Source organism: Malaclemys terrapin, chromosome 13 (assembly GCF_027887155.1).
Source record: "Malaclemys terrapin pileata isolate rMalTer1 chromosome 13, rMalTer1.hap1, whole genome shotgun sequence".
NCBI lineage: Eukaryota > Metazoa > Chordata > Testudines > Emydidae > Malaclemys > Malaclemys terrapin.
In genome coordinates, this window is record NC_071517.1 from 6,105,061 (window position 1) to 6,122,545 (window position 17,485).

Genomic DNA, 17,485 nt, shown 5'->3' on the forward strand with positions numbered 1-17,485 from the left:
TGCTGGTTAGACTTCAGAATTGCATGGGGCTTGTTCCAGATAGCATTCTTCAGCAGTGGGCATGTGTCAGAGGTGTGAATGTCACCTGCTCTTCATTTCATGTGAAACAGGAGACAAGAAAATATTCTCTCTACAAGCTATCTGACCTGCTTCCATCTCTCAAAGGATGTAGGGATCTTTGCTGAAGATGAAGCAAGCACTGTTTCCTTTCTAACTGAACTAGTATGTGAAATATATTAGCTATTATCATAGAATCATAGAATATTAGGGTTGGAAGGGACCTCAGGAGGTTCTAGTCCAACCCTCTGCTCAAAGCAGGACCAATCCCCAACTAAATCAAGAATATAGAGTTAGAATATAGATAATCCAAATTTTGTCTCCACAGCTCAGTATATTGTCTATCAATCCAATCTAAGCACACCCTAGGGGTCAAATCCGCAGCATGGTGTAACTTCTCCTAGCTCCACCCAAGTGAATGGGGATGTCGATGATTAATATGAAAGCTGAGATTCTAAAATAACTAAGAGGCCTGTGTACAAGCCCCACACGTATGGAAATGCTGGATTAAGACACACAGGACCGTTAAAGAGGTCCTCTCTCGTTGCCCTTGCTGCCTGTAATGCTAGTTCCAAAGAAGAAGATTTACAGCAAGGGAAATAAGATGTTTCTCAGGGCTGTATCAGGAAATTTGAGGACCTACTTCTGCACCCAGGTGTGAAGGAGAATATGCATGTATGTATGTATCATGGTCTCACTCTGATTTTAAGGCTGGCAAAGACTAGTCACAGGCCTGAAAGCAGCAATTAAAAACAAGGAGAGAAGTGATACTATTGTGAAAAAGCAACAGGCACCCTGGATTTCACCCTCTCTCAAACTCTCTGAAAGAACGGGCCATTTACTCTATAGAATTCTTGCTTTGCACGTGACTGGAGGCTTCATGGAATTGTTATAGTTTAACTATCTAATGGAATAGGGAGGGGAACATCGGCATCACCTGTAGTTATAGCAACAAGAAAATATTGACAGCACAATAAATTACGTATTAATGAAAATAGCAAGGCAAAAATTTATCCTGTTTCACTATTAAATAACCAGTCCGCATTTATGAAAGAGGAAGGGCATTCCGCTTCTGAGATCAAGGGTAAAGGAGTCTCTTTAGCTATTCACTTCTGTTTCTGTGCAGTGTATGTTACCAACCCACCACAGCTGATTATGGCCTTAGAGTTGCACAACAGGCTACTTGTAATTCCCTAAATTAATCCCCTTCTAAAGGTTCACCTGATACGTATAGTCACACATTGAGCTCGTGGTGCAAAACCTTAATGTCCAACAGAGCACAGGAAAGAAATCTCTGATTGTCTCTTCTCTCTGTAGATATCAACTGCAGATATCAGGTTAATCATCAATTGACCAAATGTTTTTCTTTGCATGGACCCACCCCCCCCCCCCCCCCCAAGTGAAATTCCTTTGCGTTGAAACATTTCTTGGGCACTGTTGCTAAATAATTATAAGCAGGATGGATCGTGTTACTCAAGTCCAGGCTAGTAACTATGCTGAATACTGTTCCCAATGTACCTAGTATTGGCCTTTCAAAATGAAGCCTCTAGTTTTCTGTCTGGGTAATGTATTCACTGCTCGTGGATTGGGAACCTCTAAGCAGTGCCGCTGTCTGAGAATGCACTAGCTAGTCCGCTTGCATGGTATGGCATATCCTGGCTTGGGAAAACTTGAAACATTTGGTTTAGCTTGCATCTGAAGAGCAGTGTTTGATTCAGCCATAGCGTATTGCAGTTACCACTAAGATTGTCAGCGTGGCTTCCTGAAAACATTTATTTTTGGTGCCAAGCAACTTCTCAAGGATTATTGGACAACAAGGGCCTCAGGAGAACTCAGAGAAGAACTTCCACCTTGCTCCAGTTGAAGATCATTCAGATCTTGATTATTATTATTATTTTGGGGGAGGGGGGAGAAGGAGATATTGAATTGACTGGTTCTGCCAGTGTCGCACGTTAATTAGGCTTGGCATACTGGGAAAAGGCCATGAAAAACCATCACAGTTTCAGGAAAGAGGGAGAAAAAGTTGAAATGTCAGTGATGACAAAGAAAAAGCAGAATTCTTCCTGGTGTGCATACAAGCAAGAAGTACCAGCAAGTATAACATGGTAAGTTCCATTCTGACAATTGTACATTTAGTAAGGGCTTGTCTAAATGGAAAGTTAGTGTGCAGTAAACTAGGGTGTGAATTTACAGCACACTAGGTGCTCTGCACTAACTTTCTGGGTGGACACTTTTACTGAGCACTAAAAGTGCCCTCAGGCTGGTTAGTGTAGCACTCTTTAAAGTGTATTAAGCTAAAGTTCACAAAGGCACTTTTAGTGTCCACACAGGGGGTTAGTGCAGAGCAGATAGTGCTGTAAATTCACACTTTCGCATGCATTGGACAAATTTCCCAATGACAACAAGCCCTAAGACACGATGCTACGTTACACATTTTTCAACCTGTGTTTTAGCCATGCACGTCCCTTGGTTGTCAGTTGAACTAACATAGCTCATGGGCTACATCCACATATGCCACGCTGAAAGCTTATCCAGTACCTGGCGAGAAGGAAATAATGTCATAGATGTGTCACACCCCCACCATCAACAATGGTCTTGTGTGCCGCTCAGAGCTGGCTCCAGCATTTCTGCCGCCCCAAGCCAAAAAAAAAAAAAAAAAGCCACGATCTCAGTCGTGACCAGCGGCGGCAAATGGGGGGGGGGGGGGGAAAGCCGCGATCGGCGGCGGCAGTTTGGCGGCAGGTCCTTCGCTCCTAGAGGGAGTGAAGGACCTGCCACCCCGAATTGCCGCACATGCCGCCCCTCTCCCTTGGCCGCCCCAAGCACCTGCTTGTTAAGTTGTCTACACAGTTGTTGGTGCTGCTGTTCATATTACCCATTTACGATCGCTCTTGAATATTTTGTAACTTTTCCTCTGAAAAGCCACGGTATAAAAAGAAACTGAATATAATCAAATATAAAGTTATATGGTGTTGTACTTATTTAAATCTTTTCTCTATAAAATAAGAATTCAACAGGTTGTACCTCAATATAGCAACACCTCGAATAGAAAAAAAAATGGTGGCTTATTAGTTGACAGTGAATTCCCACTTGTAATCATGGAATTAATATGTGTTAGTCATTATTATTTCCTCCGAGCTATGCAGCTACCCACATTGGATATTTTCATCTGATCACATGCTTGCCATAGAGAAAATGTTGTCATGGCATCATGTGCTATTGAGATCTGAGTGCACTTGGTTTGGGAATTAAATACTTTAGAAAAAAGTGAAAGAGTGGAACAGCCTATGACTAGCTAGGGGCTCAGAGGGCCAAATCCTCAGCTCGGAGTGGAGCTGCACCGATTTGTGCCAGCTGATGATCTGGTTCTGAGTTTAAGACCTATATCCAGCCCCCAGGGATGGGAAGAGAGTGCCCCACGTAGCTCTGTACTAGCCCCCTTGCTGGTTCAGGAGCAGTGCAAAGAGTCACGTCCATTCCTCCTCAGCTAGAAGGAAAGCCATGAAGACTCAGGGCCTTGGAAATGGGCATGCGGGGGGAGAAGGGGATGGGGAAATGTCTCTTTGGGACTTTGAGAAACACGAAGGGAAAGTGAATGTGTTGCAGAAGCCACAAGGGATCTCCTGGTGAAATACTACACCTGTGAGGGTGGGGAAAGCAGCCTGGTGCACTCGCTTCATCTTCACTTCCTGCTTTCTCTAGTGCCACTCTTGCATTTATTGCTGCTAATAGTTATAAGCATAATTAATAAACAATGGTGCCTTCCAGCCAAGGATCTCGAAGCCGCCCAAAAACACCGTGATGCAGAACACTCTAATTCTTGAGAGATGGCTGAAACCGAGCCACAGCGGCTATATGTCTACCCTGCCATTGGATACCCATGGCTGGCCCGTATCAGCTGACTCGGGCTCATGGGGCTTGGGCTAAGGGGCTGTTTAACTGCAATATAGACATTCGGGGTCGGGCTCTGGGACCCTGGCACCTCTCAGGGTCCTAGATGCTGGGCTCCAGCTCCAGCCCGAATGGCTACACCACAATTAAACAGCACCTTAGCCCGAGCCCTGCGGCAGCTGTCACAGGCCAGCCACGGGTTTTTAAGTGCAGGGTAGACACACCCAGAGAGGTTAAGGTCTACGTTTTCAAGGGTCCACTAATGTTGGGCGTCCCATGTGAGCTCGTTGAGCCTGATGTTCAGAAGTACTGACCCCTCTGCAGTCCGCTTGTTCTTACTACTCTCTAAAAGAGAACACATAGCAAATTAGCACCCCTGGACCTGAGCGGAATATTACCCCCGCACCAATCAGTGTCTGTCCTGACCCCGATGAGCATTTGCTTTGCTTTGCTTTCCTTTTCCACCAGCTTTGATCAGAGTAAAAGCCCCCGTCTGGAAGAAGAGCTGGAGCTGGGTCACTTGCAGCTCCTGGAAGCGTTGTTTGCTACTCACAGCTCTCCCGAAGGGGAAGACCAAGGCAGGGAAGCAGAGAATAAAGACCAGTGGGTGAGACCCTGCAGAAAGCAGAAAGTGCAGCCACCAGGAAGTCTGACTCTACAAGAGTTTCATAGAGCCCTGTCGGAGCTGACTGGCTCCGAGAGCTGGAACAACCAATCAGAGCTGCTTTTCAACAAGGTAAGGAGGATTTAGGGTTAGATGGGTTCTGAGTGCAAATAATTCCCATCCCAGCCAGTTAGCATTTCTAGCATGCAGGCTCCACAACATTTTGAAACACTCTTACTTTTCCTTGTATGTCACTCCACTACTCCCCTCCCCATTATAGGGTGACCAGATGTCCCAATTTATAGGGACAGTCCCGATTTTGGGGAGCTTTTTCTTATATTAGCACCTATTACCCCCCACCTCTGTCCCGATTTTTCACACTTGCTGTCTGGTCACCCTGCCCCATTAGGACTCTTGCCTTATGGCATCTAGTCTTGTCACTGGCTACCTGGGACTTCAGCATTAACTGCTTCTCCATGGCCTTGCATCTTGTGGAGGTAAAATGCTACCACCGGACTGAGTGAAGTACCCCGATTTCATAGCATTTTACAGTCACTTTGCACAAGTTGTATACATGCAGGGACCTCGAGATTCACGCCCAGTGTCTTATCCACTTAGACTGTGAGCTCATCACGTTCAGGGACTGTCTCATTATATGTATGTACAGTGCCAAGCACAATGGGTTCCCCGGTGTAGTCTCCGGGTGCTACTGTAATACAAGCGATGAGTAATTTTAATAATCAACGTGGAATTTGATCACAAGAACTATGGAACCTGCTCCCGCTACCTGTGAAGTCACATTGGCTTTTCCCCCTCCTTGTTTGTTGCTATGGTTTTTGAGGTTGACACCAGCTGCGATGGCCTTATTGACTGGAACAAGTTCTGCACATACCTGCTGCTCTATTACAAAGAAAGGGACCACATGAAAACCAAGAAGGAGATCTTCCTTGGCAGGGAGCCCCTCATCCGACACTCTGTGCAGAACAAGGTGAGCGGAGAGGGAGGTGCATTGGGTGAAGAGGGTGGAGGAGCTGAACGGTAACTGGACAGGTTAGCAGCGTAACCGTTCTCTGGTGCTGCCCATAGTTTGGCAATATTCCTCTCTTCTTCAGCTGCATTTTTCCTTCACAAACAAAACATAAAAGGAATTAAAAACTTGAGCTTTACTCTTTTTTCCCCCCCAGCTTTATTGCAGTTTTCTTGAGGACACAGGCAGACAGCGGTTGGCAGAGTTTTCTGTCTAGCTGGAATTGTCTTCAGGGCAGCTTTTCGTGTTGAATTTCTAGTAAAAAGCGAATAAAGAATTCCAGATTTATTCCACTGACATAACAGTAAAACAATTTTGGCCAGGCACTTAAATCTAGGGAGAGGTCACTTTATCAATTAAAGGGGCAGGGTCGTAATTTGCCTATTTCAGGACCAGTTGGATTGAGCCATTTCCCTATAACTTTGAAGGTGTACAGTCAAATTCTCGCCTTGTTTATACCCACCATTGAACATGATGGCTGAATTACAGGCACGTATATAATGTGAAATGGAGAAGACAGTGAGATCTGACCACTGGAGCAATATTTGTCTTGGTTTTTCAGCTGGCGCCAACTACCAGGATATTGGCCATCTCTTCACCACCACCACTCTGGTTTGTAAGTGTCAGCAAAGGAGGAGTTCTTACTACCTGGGACAGCGCTCTACATATTCAGAAAACGTATGAGGTAAAGAGATTGGTAATAGCACGGGGGTTAATGCAGTGACAACTGAACACTTGGGAGTAATTCAGCATCCAGATTTCACTCAATAAATTGCTATCTCTGGGAGAGTTTAGCTTCTTTGCAATGAGGATTAGCGCTGGTTGGAATTTTACAGAGGAATGTTTTCCAATGGAAAATGCCATTTCTGCACGATTCAAATTTTCTGCAAGAAAATTTCAGTTTTGCCCACAACTTTTGATTTTCTATCGGGAAAATGGAAATAAAAGCTTTAGCTCCTTGGCCGCCCACCTGGAGGGATGCTGCAGATCTGGGGCTTCTAGGTTCCATGGTAGCTACCTAGCTGCATGACTCCCTGGGCAGCCAGCTCCCTGACTCCCTGAGATATCCACCGGGAGAGTCAGGCAGCCCAGCCAGCTGCCCTGGGATCTCAGGGTCTTGGAAGTCCGTGGGCCCCCAACTCCTCAGGTGGACTGCTGAGGAGCCAGAGACCCTGGGAGCCTTTTTGAAATGAAACACTTTGTTTTTTCCCATAATGGGAAATTCCGAAATTCCTGTATTTCATTCTGAATCTGAAGCAAGTATTTTCCAAAGTGTCAGAATTTCCCTTTTGTGGGAAATTCTGAGTTTAAACCCTCCCTAATGAGAATCCAGTACCTACCTTCATAAACCACTTCTTGCGGCTCCTAGTACGCCTTCCATCTGCCCTGGGGAAAATAAGGGGTTTGCGTTGTTGCGTATCGTTAAATGCATCGCATCAACTAGCATTATATGGGGTCAGAGTGCCTGTCTGTTTATCTCTTCCTGTCGTCTGTTGGTGAGTACTTCGATTGTAAGCTCTTTGGGAGTATATACAGCACCTAGCACAATGGGGCCCGGGTCCATGACTCCTACTGCTACTGCAGTACAGATCAATAATAATGCGGATGTTTGGGAAGCTAGGATTAGCAGGGTTCCTTCATTTTCCAATCAGTGTGGCCCTGGCACTGTCAGGTGCTGTGGAGAAATTCCTGCCAAGTGCTGAGTGCCTTCGGTGGGAGATGAAAAATACGCAGCTCCTTGCAGAATCCGGACATATTAACTTCATCTGGGAATGGCTGTTTCATGCTGAAGGTGGCACCAGTGCATTTCTTCTGAGAGAGCTTCCAGTCCTTTGAGTTCTCCTTTGCTGCTTGTTTTCTAACAGATTGCAACAGATTCCAAAGGCTCTCAAGCAGAAAAAAGAAGATTGAAATCCTGGACCACAGATGCTGCATACATGGCAAATGTCCACAAAATCGCAGTAGCCACCACCTGCAGGGATATTCACTTTTTTGACGTGTCCACGGCAAACCTTGTTGAAGAGTTTCATTTATTTGGTACAAGTTAGAGTTTTACTAATAGGAGGGGGCCTCTGTTCATGTTCCCAGATTCTATTCTGAGGTTTGGGTATAGTCTAAATCAGGCTTCTGATTTCCAGCATTGCTTTCTGGGGAGAAAACACCAGGCTATTCACACAGAAACCTGGGTATTTTGGAGAGCAATAAACGTACTCAGTTGCTGCTCACTGCAGTCTCTGGGGTCGCTGTTGTTCTCTCCTACTGCTTAATGGAGTTAGCTACCTGCCTTTGGCCAATTTTAGCTAACGCCGTGCGGTTTGGGAATGTTGCAGCAGATGGGAATTTGGAGCTTCAGAACCAGACCCCAACACTCACTAGTAGGTCAGCTGTGATGGGGATGGATTCCTATAGATGTATGGGTATCAAGGTTTAAATTAAAGGCTGGAAGTATCCACCTTACTGAAGTCAGTGGACCAAATTCTGTTCACACTGGTACTGGCATAAATCCAGATTGGCTCCATTGGGTGCAGTGAGGTCAAGCTGAATTTACACTGGCGAAAGCAGCTTGTGGCCCTTTATGTATAGTGGATCTGATAGCTTGTGCGGCTAGTGGAAGTGATGTGCTCCCATTCTCATGTGGTAGCATTTACCTCCTGCAATGGAGAAACAGGCCCAATGAACCTTATTTAAATAAATGACAGTACAGCAACTGCTGGAGGTGGGTGAATGCAAGAAGTGATTAGAGACAGGCCGAACTGCTAAATTCAGATCCATTTCTGAATTTCACAGCACTTTAATGAGTATTTGGGCCCAGAGTTTTGGTTCATGTCTGTCTCGAATGATGATTATGTTGATGGTTATAAGAGTGTGTAGGTGATCATGAAAATAGATATAGGTAGTGGAAACTAGACATCATTCTGGCCTCAATATTGTCATGCATACCCAAGGAATTTACACTGTTCCCTGCCATTAACAGTAATGAGTTCTATGCATCTCTGTCTCCTCCCACTGCTTTGAGAGAATAGGATCCCTTTCTACGAATCACATGGAAAATGGATATTGAGGAAGTGGAATAGAAAAAAATGATGAATAATTCTAATATTCCATTTCTCTTTCTATCCCTCCAGCTCTGAAAAATGTTCCAACTTCATTGTACTACTGGTATAATGCAAAGGTACAGTGGCACAGCACTTTGTGTTCCCAATATGTGCTCATAAAGTTACCTGTGACCTTTATTGTTTATCCCCAACAAGTAAAAGTGTTTATGCCCATTTGTGCCAAGCTATAACTCTTTGAGGTAAGGTCACAATTTAGGATTGTCTTATATTTCAGATGCAAGTACCCCTCCCGACTTAGGTCACAAAGATTGTTCGCTACCATTCTCTTGTGAGTGACTAAGAAGCCAGTCAAGATTCAGGGCTGAGAAGGAAAAGTTAATTATTACTTAAAGGAATAACAAGGGTGCTCTCAGACTGGAAACTGGGATTTATTTAAGAAGCTTTTCTAGTTCTAATCTACTTGGGAACAGAGGATTTGCAGAGCAGATCAGAGCCTTCTCCCCCAAATTCAATATCCTGCTTGTAGCAGAGGTGGGCACCTGATGTTTCAGGGAAACGCAAACCTGCCCCACTCCACCAATTATGTACTTAGCCAGTTGTGCAATGGGGTCTGTAAGGAGACATACAACGTTGTATACAAGGGTAACAGAATCAATGTGTCTATAAAGGGAGCAGAATCAATACCCTCTGTACAGGAGCTAGAGATGGTTCCAATTCACACCCTGTGTCAGGAGGTTTGATTGTTATCAGCTGTCTGTGCTGGATGGGGCAAATCTTGCTTCTCTGCAGCGTGTGAGGTCCTTGATACGGTGACCCAAAGCTGTGCCGCTACCCTAGTCCAGGGTCAGGATTTGGGGAGAGGGCACAGGTATGCACCTGCTATACTGCACAGAGCCCAGCTCTTGTGGGGGAAGGGACACACTGTGGCCACATGTGGTGAGCTTGGGGCATGGCACGGGTGTGTTTGGGATGGATCCAGGGGGTGGATGCACAAGCAGCATGAGGGGTGCTGTATCAGGGCTCCCTGCGGAGATCCCCAAGGCACGCACGGCACCTTACTCGAGCCCTGGGCCGATTCCCTGGCTTTGGGCCAACGGACTGTAGCGGGGTTTTCAGCAGTGACTCAAGCGCAATTACGTTCATTATATGTTTAATCAGCTGTTAACCATGCGAAGACAGAGCATAAAGGGAACATCATCCGCTTCCCCCCCGCCCCCGGCACATCCCAGCTCCTCCCTCCTCCTCTGTGTTTTTGTTTCCCTTCCAGTCCTTAGGGAGTCGCTCCTTGCTGCTCTGGGGAGATGACCATGGTGGGGTTCACCTGCTCTGGCTGCTACACCCTCATTTGGGCGTCTTTGAAAAGCCCTTCATGGATCAGTTGGGGCTGCAAAGAGTCTTCCTGCAGGTGGGGGCAGAAAGGCGTCTTCCAGAATGGTGCTAACCTTCGAATGGTGCTAAGCATCCCTCCTTTGTCACTGCCCTTCCTGGCCTCCTTTTGGAGGCCCTAGAAAACAGAACCTAGGCTAGGAAAGATGGTCCAGTTTAGGACAGGTTTAGCTACCACGGCCCAGTAGATGCCACTATCTTCTCCCCATCAGCCCAGCTACGTCAGGCAAGAAGTCACAAACTTTCACTTCACCAAGTGCTGCCCCGCTCTCTTTATCTGAGAGAATCCCAGTTTAGAGCAGTTAGCTAATAGAGACATGTAAGGAGCACAGGCTTTATAGCGCTATGAGGTACCAAATGCTTCCCCTCCTCCCCAGGCTCTCCCTGTAGGTCCATAAAGTAGTGGACCAAGCATTATTCTAATGCAGGGCTTCCCTAGTTGATAACGCTGGAATAGCACTGACCTGTATCCAAGGTGATACAGGGATTGGGACTCAACCCACACAGCCGACACAATTCTGGGTACTGCCTCGATCAGCCCTCAAGTCTACCAGGTTGTTTTTAACTCCTCTACTAATGACCTTCCCCTCTCCCCCAAACACACACCATTGTTCTCAGATTGGCTCAGCTCTCCGATGGTGACTAAGGCGTGACCTACCAGCCCGTGTGTTAGCGAAACCATATCGAGACTTCACCACTGAAGGTCGAGACAAACCTTAAGTCCCAACTGAGCCAGAAGCCAAGTCCAGCTGTCCTCAGCCAGACAGAGAAGTCATCCTGTAGCAGGATGTTTGTGGGTAGGATGAGGAGGATAAACAAGGAATCTTCTCAGCTAAGCAGGTGTTCCCAAGGGCCCTCTAAATCCCCAGGCCCCACTGAACATTAATCTCAGATATCAACTTCTACAAATAATGGATGGGTGGGGGAATTCAGTGCTTGTGAAATATTCATTTCTACAGAGGTGGGCAGGAGTTGCTATAAAAAAGTTCTTTTAAAAAAAAAAAAGTTTCCCTCCGAAATGAGAGAGCTGCCCAAAGTAAATTCACATATATTCAAAGGAAATAACCTTGGATGCTGCTGTGGGCTGAGATAAAAGGTCAAGGCTGCGAGAGTCCACTGGGCAGCACAAATTAGAGGAGCATCTCTAGCATTCAGACTGTGAAACGCCTTCACCGCCCTAGGTTCATCTCAAAGAATTTGAGGCTGCAGTAGCTCCGAAGCATGTGAGCAGAGTTTCTTGCTGCTGTTCTCGGTTATAAATAGAAACATAGTGGGTTATTTTTAGCGCTTGGTGAGTGGGGATGGAGGAAACTAGAGAAATCCTTCCAAAGAAACTGTTTTCAAGTTGAGGCAAACATCACGGGTTTGTCTCTGGGGGACAAGAATGTAACAGCTGTGCGTTGCCGTTCAGAATTGTCCCAAACCAACCCCTTAATGCCCTAAGCCTGGGGATAGTTGGTTCTGGATCTGAACTGTGCATCTCAGGCTCAATTTTAATCCCATCATCAAGTCATTAGTCACGTTGCCGGGGGACAAAATAGTCTGCTGGGTTGCCATGGCATCATAAACATCATCGCATTAGGCCCAGGGCTCCCCAAACTTCACTGCTAAACCCACATCTCTTGATATTCCAGCCCCTCTATACCTCTCCCTCTCTGTGGGCATGCTGCCTCCGGTCGTATTAGGACGGGTGATTAGCAGGTGAACTAGCCTTGTGACATTTCTGTCCCTTGTTGTCCCCCAGGAAATTAAAGAGCACGGTAAGCTCCTGCAATATCAAACCATCCCAGAGGTGCATGAGGAAGCTGTTTCCCAAATCCAGTACGTAGCAGAGGGAGAACTCATCATCACATCCTCAGGCAGTCCCAAGACCTCTGTGGTGATCATGGATATTCTCAGAAAGAGAAAAGTTTACACCTGGAAAATCAAGAAGGTAGTTCCACTCCCCGCCCTCTGGCCAATGTTTTTACTCCAGCCTCAGGCAAAAGGAACGCAGTCGTGTATACTTTATAATATTATATTCCTGTTTTTACATTCAACAGAGTTTATCACTCTTCTTATCTCTTTCAGGTACTTATCTGGCCCCCCTTTATCCTAGTATCTGAGCACCTCACAATCTTTAATGTATTTATCCTCACAACACCCCTGTGAGGTAGGTCAGGGCTATTAACTCCAATGTACAGCTCGGGAACTGAGGTACAGAGAGACTAAGGCCTAGATCCACAAAGGGACATGGAGTTGCAAGGAAAGCGGGATTGGAGCCAAGGGGCTGGACCCTATGTCTCCCACTGCCCATGTTGGTGCCTGGACCACCAGGCTACAGAGTCATTTCCACTATTTATTTATTTCTGGCCCACTCACTTTAATTATTTGTCCGCAGTGGAACAGCTTCAACAGGAGAGTCTGAAGGAGACACATGTCAAAATAGCCCGTAGCTCAGTGGCTGGAGCATGTTTCTGAAAGGTGGGAAATCCCGGTTCAATTCCTTTCTCCCCCTCAAGCAGAGGGGTGATTGAACCTGGGTCTCCCGCATCCTAGGTGAGTGCTTTAACCACTGGGCTAAAAGTTAGAAGAGGGACACCAACGCCACCACCAGCGTTTGAATGGGACCCGATCCAGTAGTTAGAAGAGGGACACCAACGCCACCACCAGTGTTTGAATGGGACACGATCCAGTAGCATGCTCAGAGGTGACCTACCGGATTGGGCCCCATGAAATAGGCGAGCAAATGCCTGTCTTCCCCCGGTTCGTGGCTCACTCAGGGATGTAGGCAGGCGATCGGCGTTTATATGCCTAGAGTGGGCCAGCAGTGTGCATGCTCCGAGGCAGAAACACAGAAGCCAAGGAAAGCTTTACCCAAAAACCGTAGGTGCCAAGTGACTTTAGACACCTGCAGTGGTCAGCAGGAGTTGTGTGGGTCACACTGGAGCCAGGCACCTTTGTGGATCCCACCCAAGGCCGCACAGGAAGTCTATGACAAAACAGGGGATTGAATCTGGGTCTCTCCAGCCCCTGGCTAATATCCTCACCACAGGGTCCTCCTTCCTGTCTACAGGGCTGCACATTTGTCAATCTTTTCCTGTCCTTTTTCACTAGGCAGGAGACATGTATTCTCTCTGCGTTTACTCCCAGAGGGGAACGAGGAGGCGAGAAGTCCCAGGTGGCGTCTCCTGCTCCCAGCAGGGAATGGGGAGCAGGGGGATAGGAGGGGCAGCCTGCCAGGAGCCCAGAAGCCTGACCGGGCTCTCAGCACACACTCCCATTTAGGTCGGTGGAAGCGCTGCTGGTGAGCATGTGCAAGGAGGGCAGTGTGGACATGCATCACCACAATAAGTACTGCGGTGGACATAAGTCGACCTAATGTAGGTCAGCTTAAGTTTCTAGTGTAGCCATTCCCTAAGTCTTTGTGGATATTGCTTAAAGATGCAGATCAGCATCTAGTTGGATTTTCAAAAGCACCTAAGCCGGTGTAGGTGCCTAACCTGCTCCCATTGATGTCAATGGGAGTTATGCTCTTTTAATTCAATATGAAAAAAAATAGCAATTATATTTTACTAGCTAACCATTCTATTTTTACAATAAAAGCAACAGCATAGATAGACTCCACAAAGCTTAATGAAATTCAGGAAAAATAGAATTTGAAACCAAATCTTGGGAAGCATCTAAATTAGCTCCCTTCGGTTCATTGTGGTTTTGCAATTGGATAGTTAAACAAAACTTAGCAGTGCTGAAATCAAAACAGGCCTTTTCCCCTCTCTGGTCTCCAATCACAGAAAAATGTAGTCATGGAAAGAAAGAATTGGAGCCCTCCCATCCGGACAGAAATTCTAATTGCAAAGTGCAAAGGTTTCCTCTGGGTGTCTGAGTAGATTATGCGAGACGGGGGGGAAAGTGCATTTTTTTAATCATAATATTTAAGAGCATCTTTGTGACCCTAAATTATTCTCAGAACCCTTTCTTTATCAATCCGTGATACAAAAGTAACGTCGGATATCTGACTCACAAAGCTGAAATATGAAAAGGGAAAAAAAACACTATTCCTGAGGGCTTGTCTACAAGGTGCAGTGATGTGCTCTACAGGGGCGTGATTTCTAAAGTACACTCACAGGCTGCATGTTCCTTGGTCCTGGTAGACCCTGCTGGCGTGCGCTAAAGGTTCCCTAGTGTGTTTTAACATTGTACTGAGGCCAGATCTACAGAATTACTTTGCTATAACTACGGAAAAATCCACACCACTGACCTAACCACCACCCAGCACCACCCTGCCCCCATGTAGACAGCTCTATGTCGGCGAGAGGACTTCTCCCGCTGACACAGCTATCGCCTCTCAGGAAGGTGGATTAACTACACAAATGGGAGAGCTCTCTCCCATTAGCATAGAGCATCCTCACTTAAGCACTACAGCTGCGCTGATGGAGTGTTTTACGTGTAGATGCGCTCTGAGACTTTTCCTAGTTGGGCCTCTATGTCTCGCACAGCCTCATTCCACAGACACTCGCCATAGACTGTACAAACGTTTCCAAAACACTTATTGTTTTTTTCCTATTTTTTCAAGGGGGTAAAATGCTTTGACTACTGCAAATCCCTGAGTCTGCTGGTTACCGGAGGAGTGGATCACGCTGTGCAACTCTGGAACCAATATGTCCCGAGCTGGCCAGTTGCTACCTTTCAGGGACATTGTACTACCATTCTGGCAGTTGCCATCCATGAGCCCCGAGGACACGTATTCAGCTATTCCAAGGACTCGGTTTGTCATATTTGTGCTAGGTTTTAGCCAGCACTCCTCCTTTAATAGCAATGTTCATCCCTCCTTCGCTTGTTCAATATGCACCATGCCAGAGGGACGTTTGATACGTTACTGGATCAGTGTTTGGGTAGAAGACCTCCAAAGAGCATTGAGGTGGTGTGGGGATTCAGTAGGGGGTGCTCTTCCATCCGAGTCATGGCTGACAAAACGCCTGACTCAGCACAAAGTTAATGCCAGAGGGGCCGGCTTTTGACTGGGTGGTAAAACGAAGGCAATTCGCATCCATTTTGTGGTCCTGAGAGATTCTAAGACACTTTTCATAAGAACAGGCATTTTGACACCAGTGCTCCTGTCGCGTTTCAACTCATTCTGCCTCCCAAAATTCCTCCAGCCGTTTCAATTGGATACTGAAGTGTACGGCTCCAGTATGCCGTTCTTTATTTCCTATGCTACAAAGCTGCCAGTTTCACTCCATAGGTGGATGAAGCAATTTCCATGTATTCCTCACCTACCTTAGCAGGGCCTTGTGAGGCTTCATTAACTAATCGTTCTTTGTAATGTGATTTGAGATCCTGGGCTGAAGGACATGATGGGCATTCACAGTATTCTGATGCCAGTGCCAAACCCTATGGAAAGCCTACGTGTAGCTCTGGGCAAGGAACGAATGTGCAGCTGTTTCTGAGGCACCAGGAGTTTCTTTTATCTCCTCTTGCCTTTTGAAGAGGTTGTTATTACAGTAGTTTGAATTTTTTTTTTTTAATTTTCCAGGCAATTAAAAGAGGGGGAGAAATTTCTCAGCAATTATAGCAATTAATCATTTTAAGCCAAATAAGTGCTTAAAAAGAATACATGTGTCTTCACTGCAGGTTGGTAGTTGGACTAGATAAAAGCAAATATGATTACATTCTGCCATTTCCCTAAGAATCAGTGCTAGCAAGGAAGTCCTTTTTTAGTGGTAAGTGTATGGGACTATGAAACAGAGAATATAATATCTGTCTCCCCTTCTAGAGGCATCATTTGGATAAAAGCATTAATCCAGCATTAGCGCTGTGTGACATTTTTCGGCCAAATCTTTTTTTTTAAATGCAAATTCTGTGACTCTGAAACATTTGGCGACGTGGTGCTGGTTTCATGGAATTGTTTGTTTTGAAAAAAAAATCAGAAAAAAATTAAAATGCTTCACTTTGACATTTTCAAAATGAAACGTTTGAATGTTTGGGGTTTGAAATACCTTTGTGTTTCAAAATGCTCTTTCATTTTGTTTTTAAAAAATCCCCAAACATTTTTAAATGGTCATAAGACAAACAAAATGTCAAAAAGTTTTGTTTGACCCAAAATCTTTTTCTTTTCTTTTTTTTACATTTTGATTTGTTGAAAATTGCAAAACTTTTACTTTTCAGTTCAACCTGGAACAATTTTTTTTTTTTACTTTTGAAATTGCCAACAAACCAAAAACCATTACTCGCCCTGCTCTACTAATGATTATGAAGCACTTTGAAAAGCTCAGATGAAAGTCTCAATGTTTGTGCAATATATTGTAACTGGCCTTGCTTCAGCAATGCCCTTAACTCTGCCGGAAGATGGAGTGTGAAAGGAAATACATAAGGTGATGAGCTAAAACATCACAAAGTACGAGCACATCACTCCATGGAAAATAGAAAAGATTTTCCTGAGCCACAAAATTCGGGAGTATGCAGAGCCACTAGTAGCCACCTCTAGCAAACACGTAAATAAATCCCGGCTTCTCTCTCTCCCTTTCTCAGGTCCTGAAAGTCTGGGATATTTTCTCACAGGCTTGTCTGCAGACCCTGGCACTCAAGTTCCCATGTGTCCAGCCAGAACAAACACTAGAACAGGGGGATTTTCCCTTCTTGCTCATCCAGCAGTCTCCCCACCTCCTCTTAGTCTCCTGTGCTGATTACATTGGATTGTTGAAGCTCGCGCATGTCAGTCCTGAGGAAGAAATGCTGGCTACCCATGATGCACCATTATGCGGTGCTCTGTACAACACCTTCTTCCACCAGGTCAGCACTTCCGATAACTTTATTGATCAGCGCTTTCTGGTCGGGTTGGACTTAAACCACAACATTTGGATATGAATGCAGAATTTAAACCCCTTTGTGTGTTTGCATATAAGATACTCGTTTGGCCCACTGTAGATATGGGGGCAACTGAGAAAATCAGATATAGATTTTGAATAGTTTTGGGGGTGTTTGGACCTGGGAGTTTGGTTCAAACCCATCTCTAGTTTCTATGCTAGATTTGCAAGAGAAACCAGTTCCAGGAAAGTGATTGTAAAAACATCATTATGGACCTCTGTATTTCTTCTCTCCATGTGACTTTCCCAGTCCAGTTTATGAAATTACAAGTAAAAAGCTGGCTTTTCCACTTACCAGAGACACATGCTCCACCGGCCATTTGAAAATCCAGTTGGGACACATTTTTAGATGTGCTCATGCACCGTTTCACGCTTTCTACCTGGGCTGCACAAATCCTAATGCAAGCACACAAACTCTGATTTGCACATCCGTAGAAGTGTGTGTGTGCGTGTGTGCGTGTGTGCGCTGCACATGCATATAGGTTCCTGGGTGTCAGTTAAGAGTCTGCAAGCGCAAAAAGGAAGCGGGGGAAAGTACACAAGCACTTTTGCAAATTTGATCCATCGCCTCAAGTGTCATCGCCAACGACTACAGATCTGCAGTTACAGTGTGCGAATC

General features: G+C 45.6%; 1 protein-coding gene across 1 annotated transcript in view; it reads left to right on the forward strand.

Moving 5' to 3' along the window:
* Positions 1-1,980: 1,980 nt before the first annotated feature.
* The window catches only part of LOC128847951 (WD repeat-containing protein on Y chromosome-like), a 54,056-nt gene continuing 38,551 nt past the window's right edge, over positions 1,981-17,485 (forward strand). The window contains exons 1-10 of the mRNA XM_054047675.1: positions 1,981-2,162; positions 4,417-4,684; positions 5,394-5,540; positions 6,142-6,264; positions 7,445-7,616; positions 8,705-8,751; positions 9,903-10,040; positions 11,766-11,954; positions 14,577-14,768; positions 16,532-16,792. Coding sequence (XP_053903650.1) covers positions 2,041-2,162; positions 4,417-4,684; positions 5,394-5,540; positions 6,142-6,264; positions 7,445-7,616; positions 8,705-8,751; positions 9,903-10,040; positions 11,766-11,954; positions 14,577-14,768; positions 16,532-16,792 — 1,659 coding nt within the window. The 5' untranslated portion in view covers positions 1,981-2,040. The remainder of the gene's footprint in view (positions 2,163-4,416; positions 4,685-5,393; positions 5,541-6,141; positions 6,265-7,444; positions 7,617-8,704; positions 8,752-9,902; positions 10,041-11,765; positions 11,955-14,576; positions 14,769-16,531; positions 16,793-17,485) is intronic.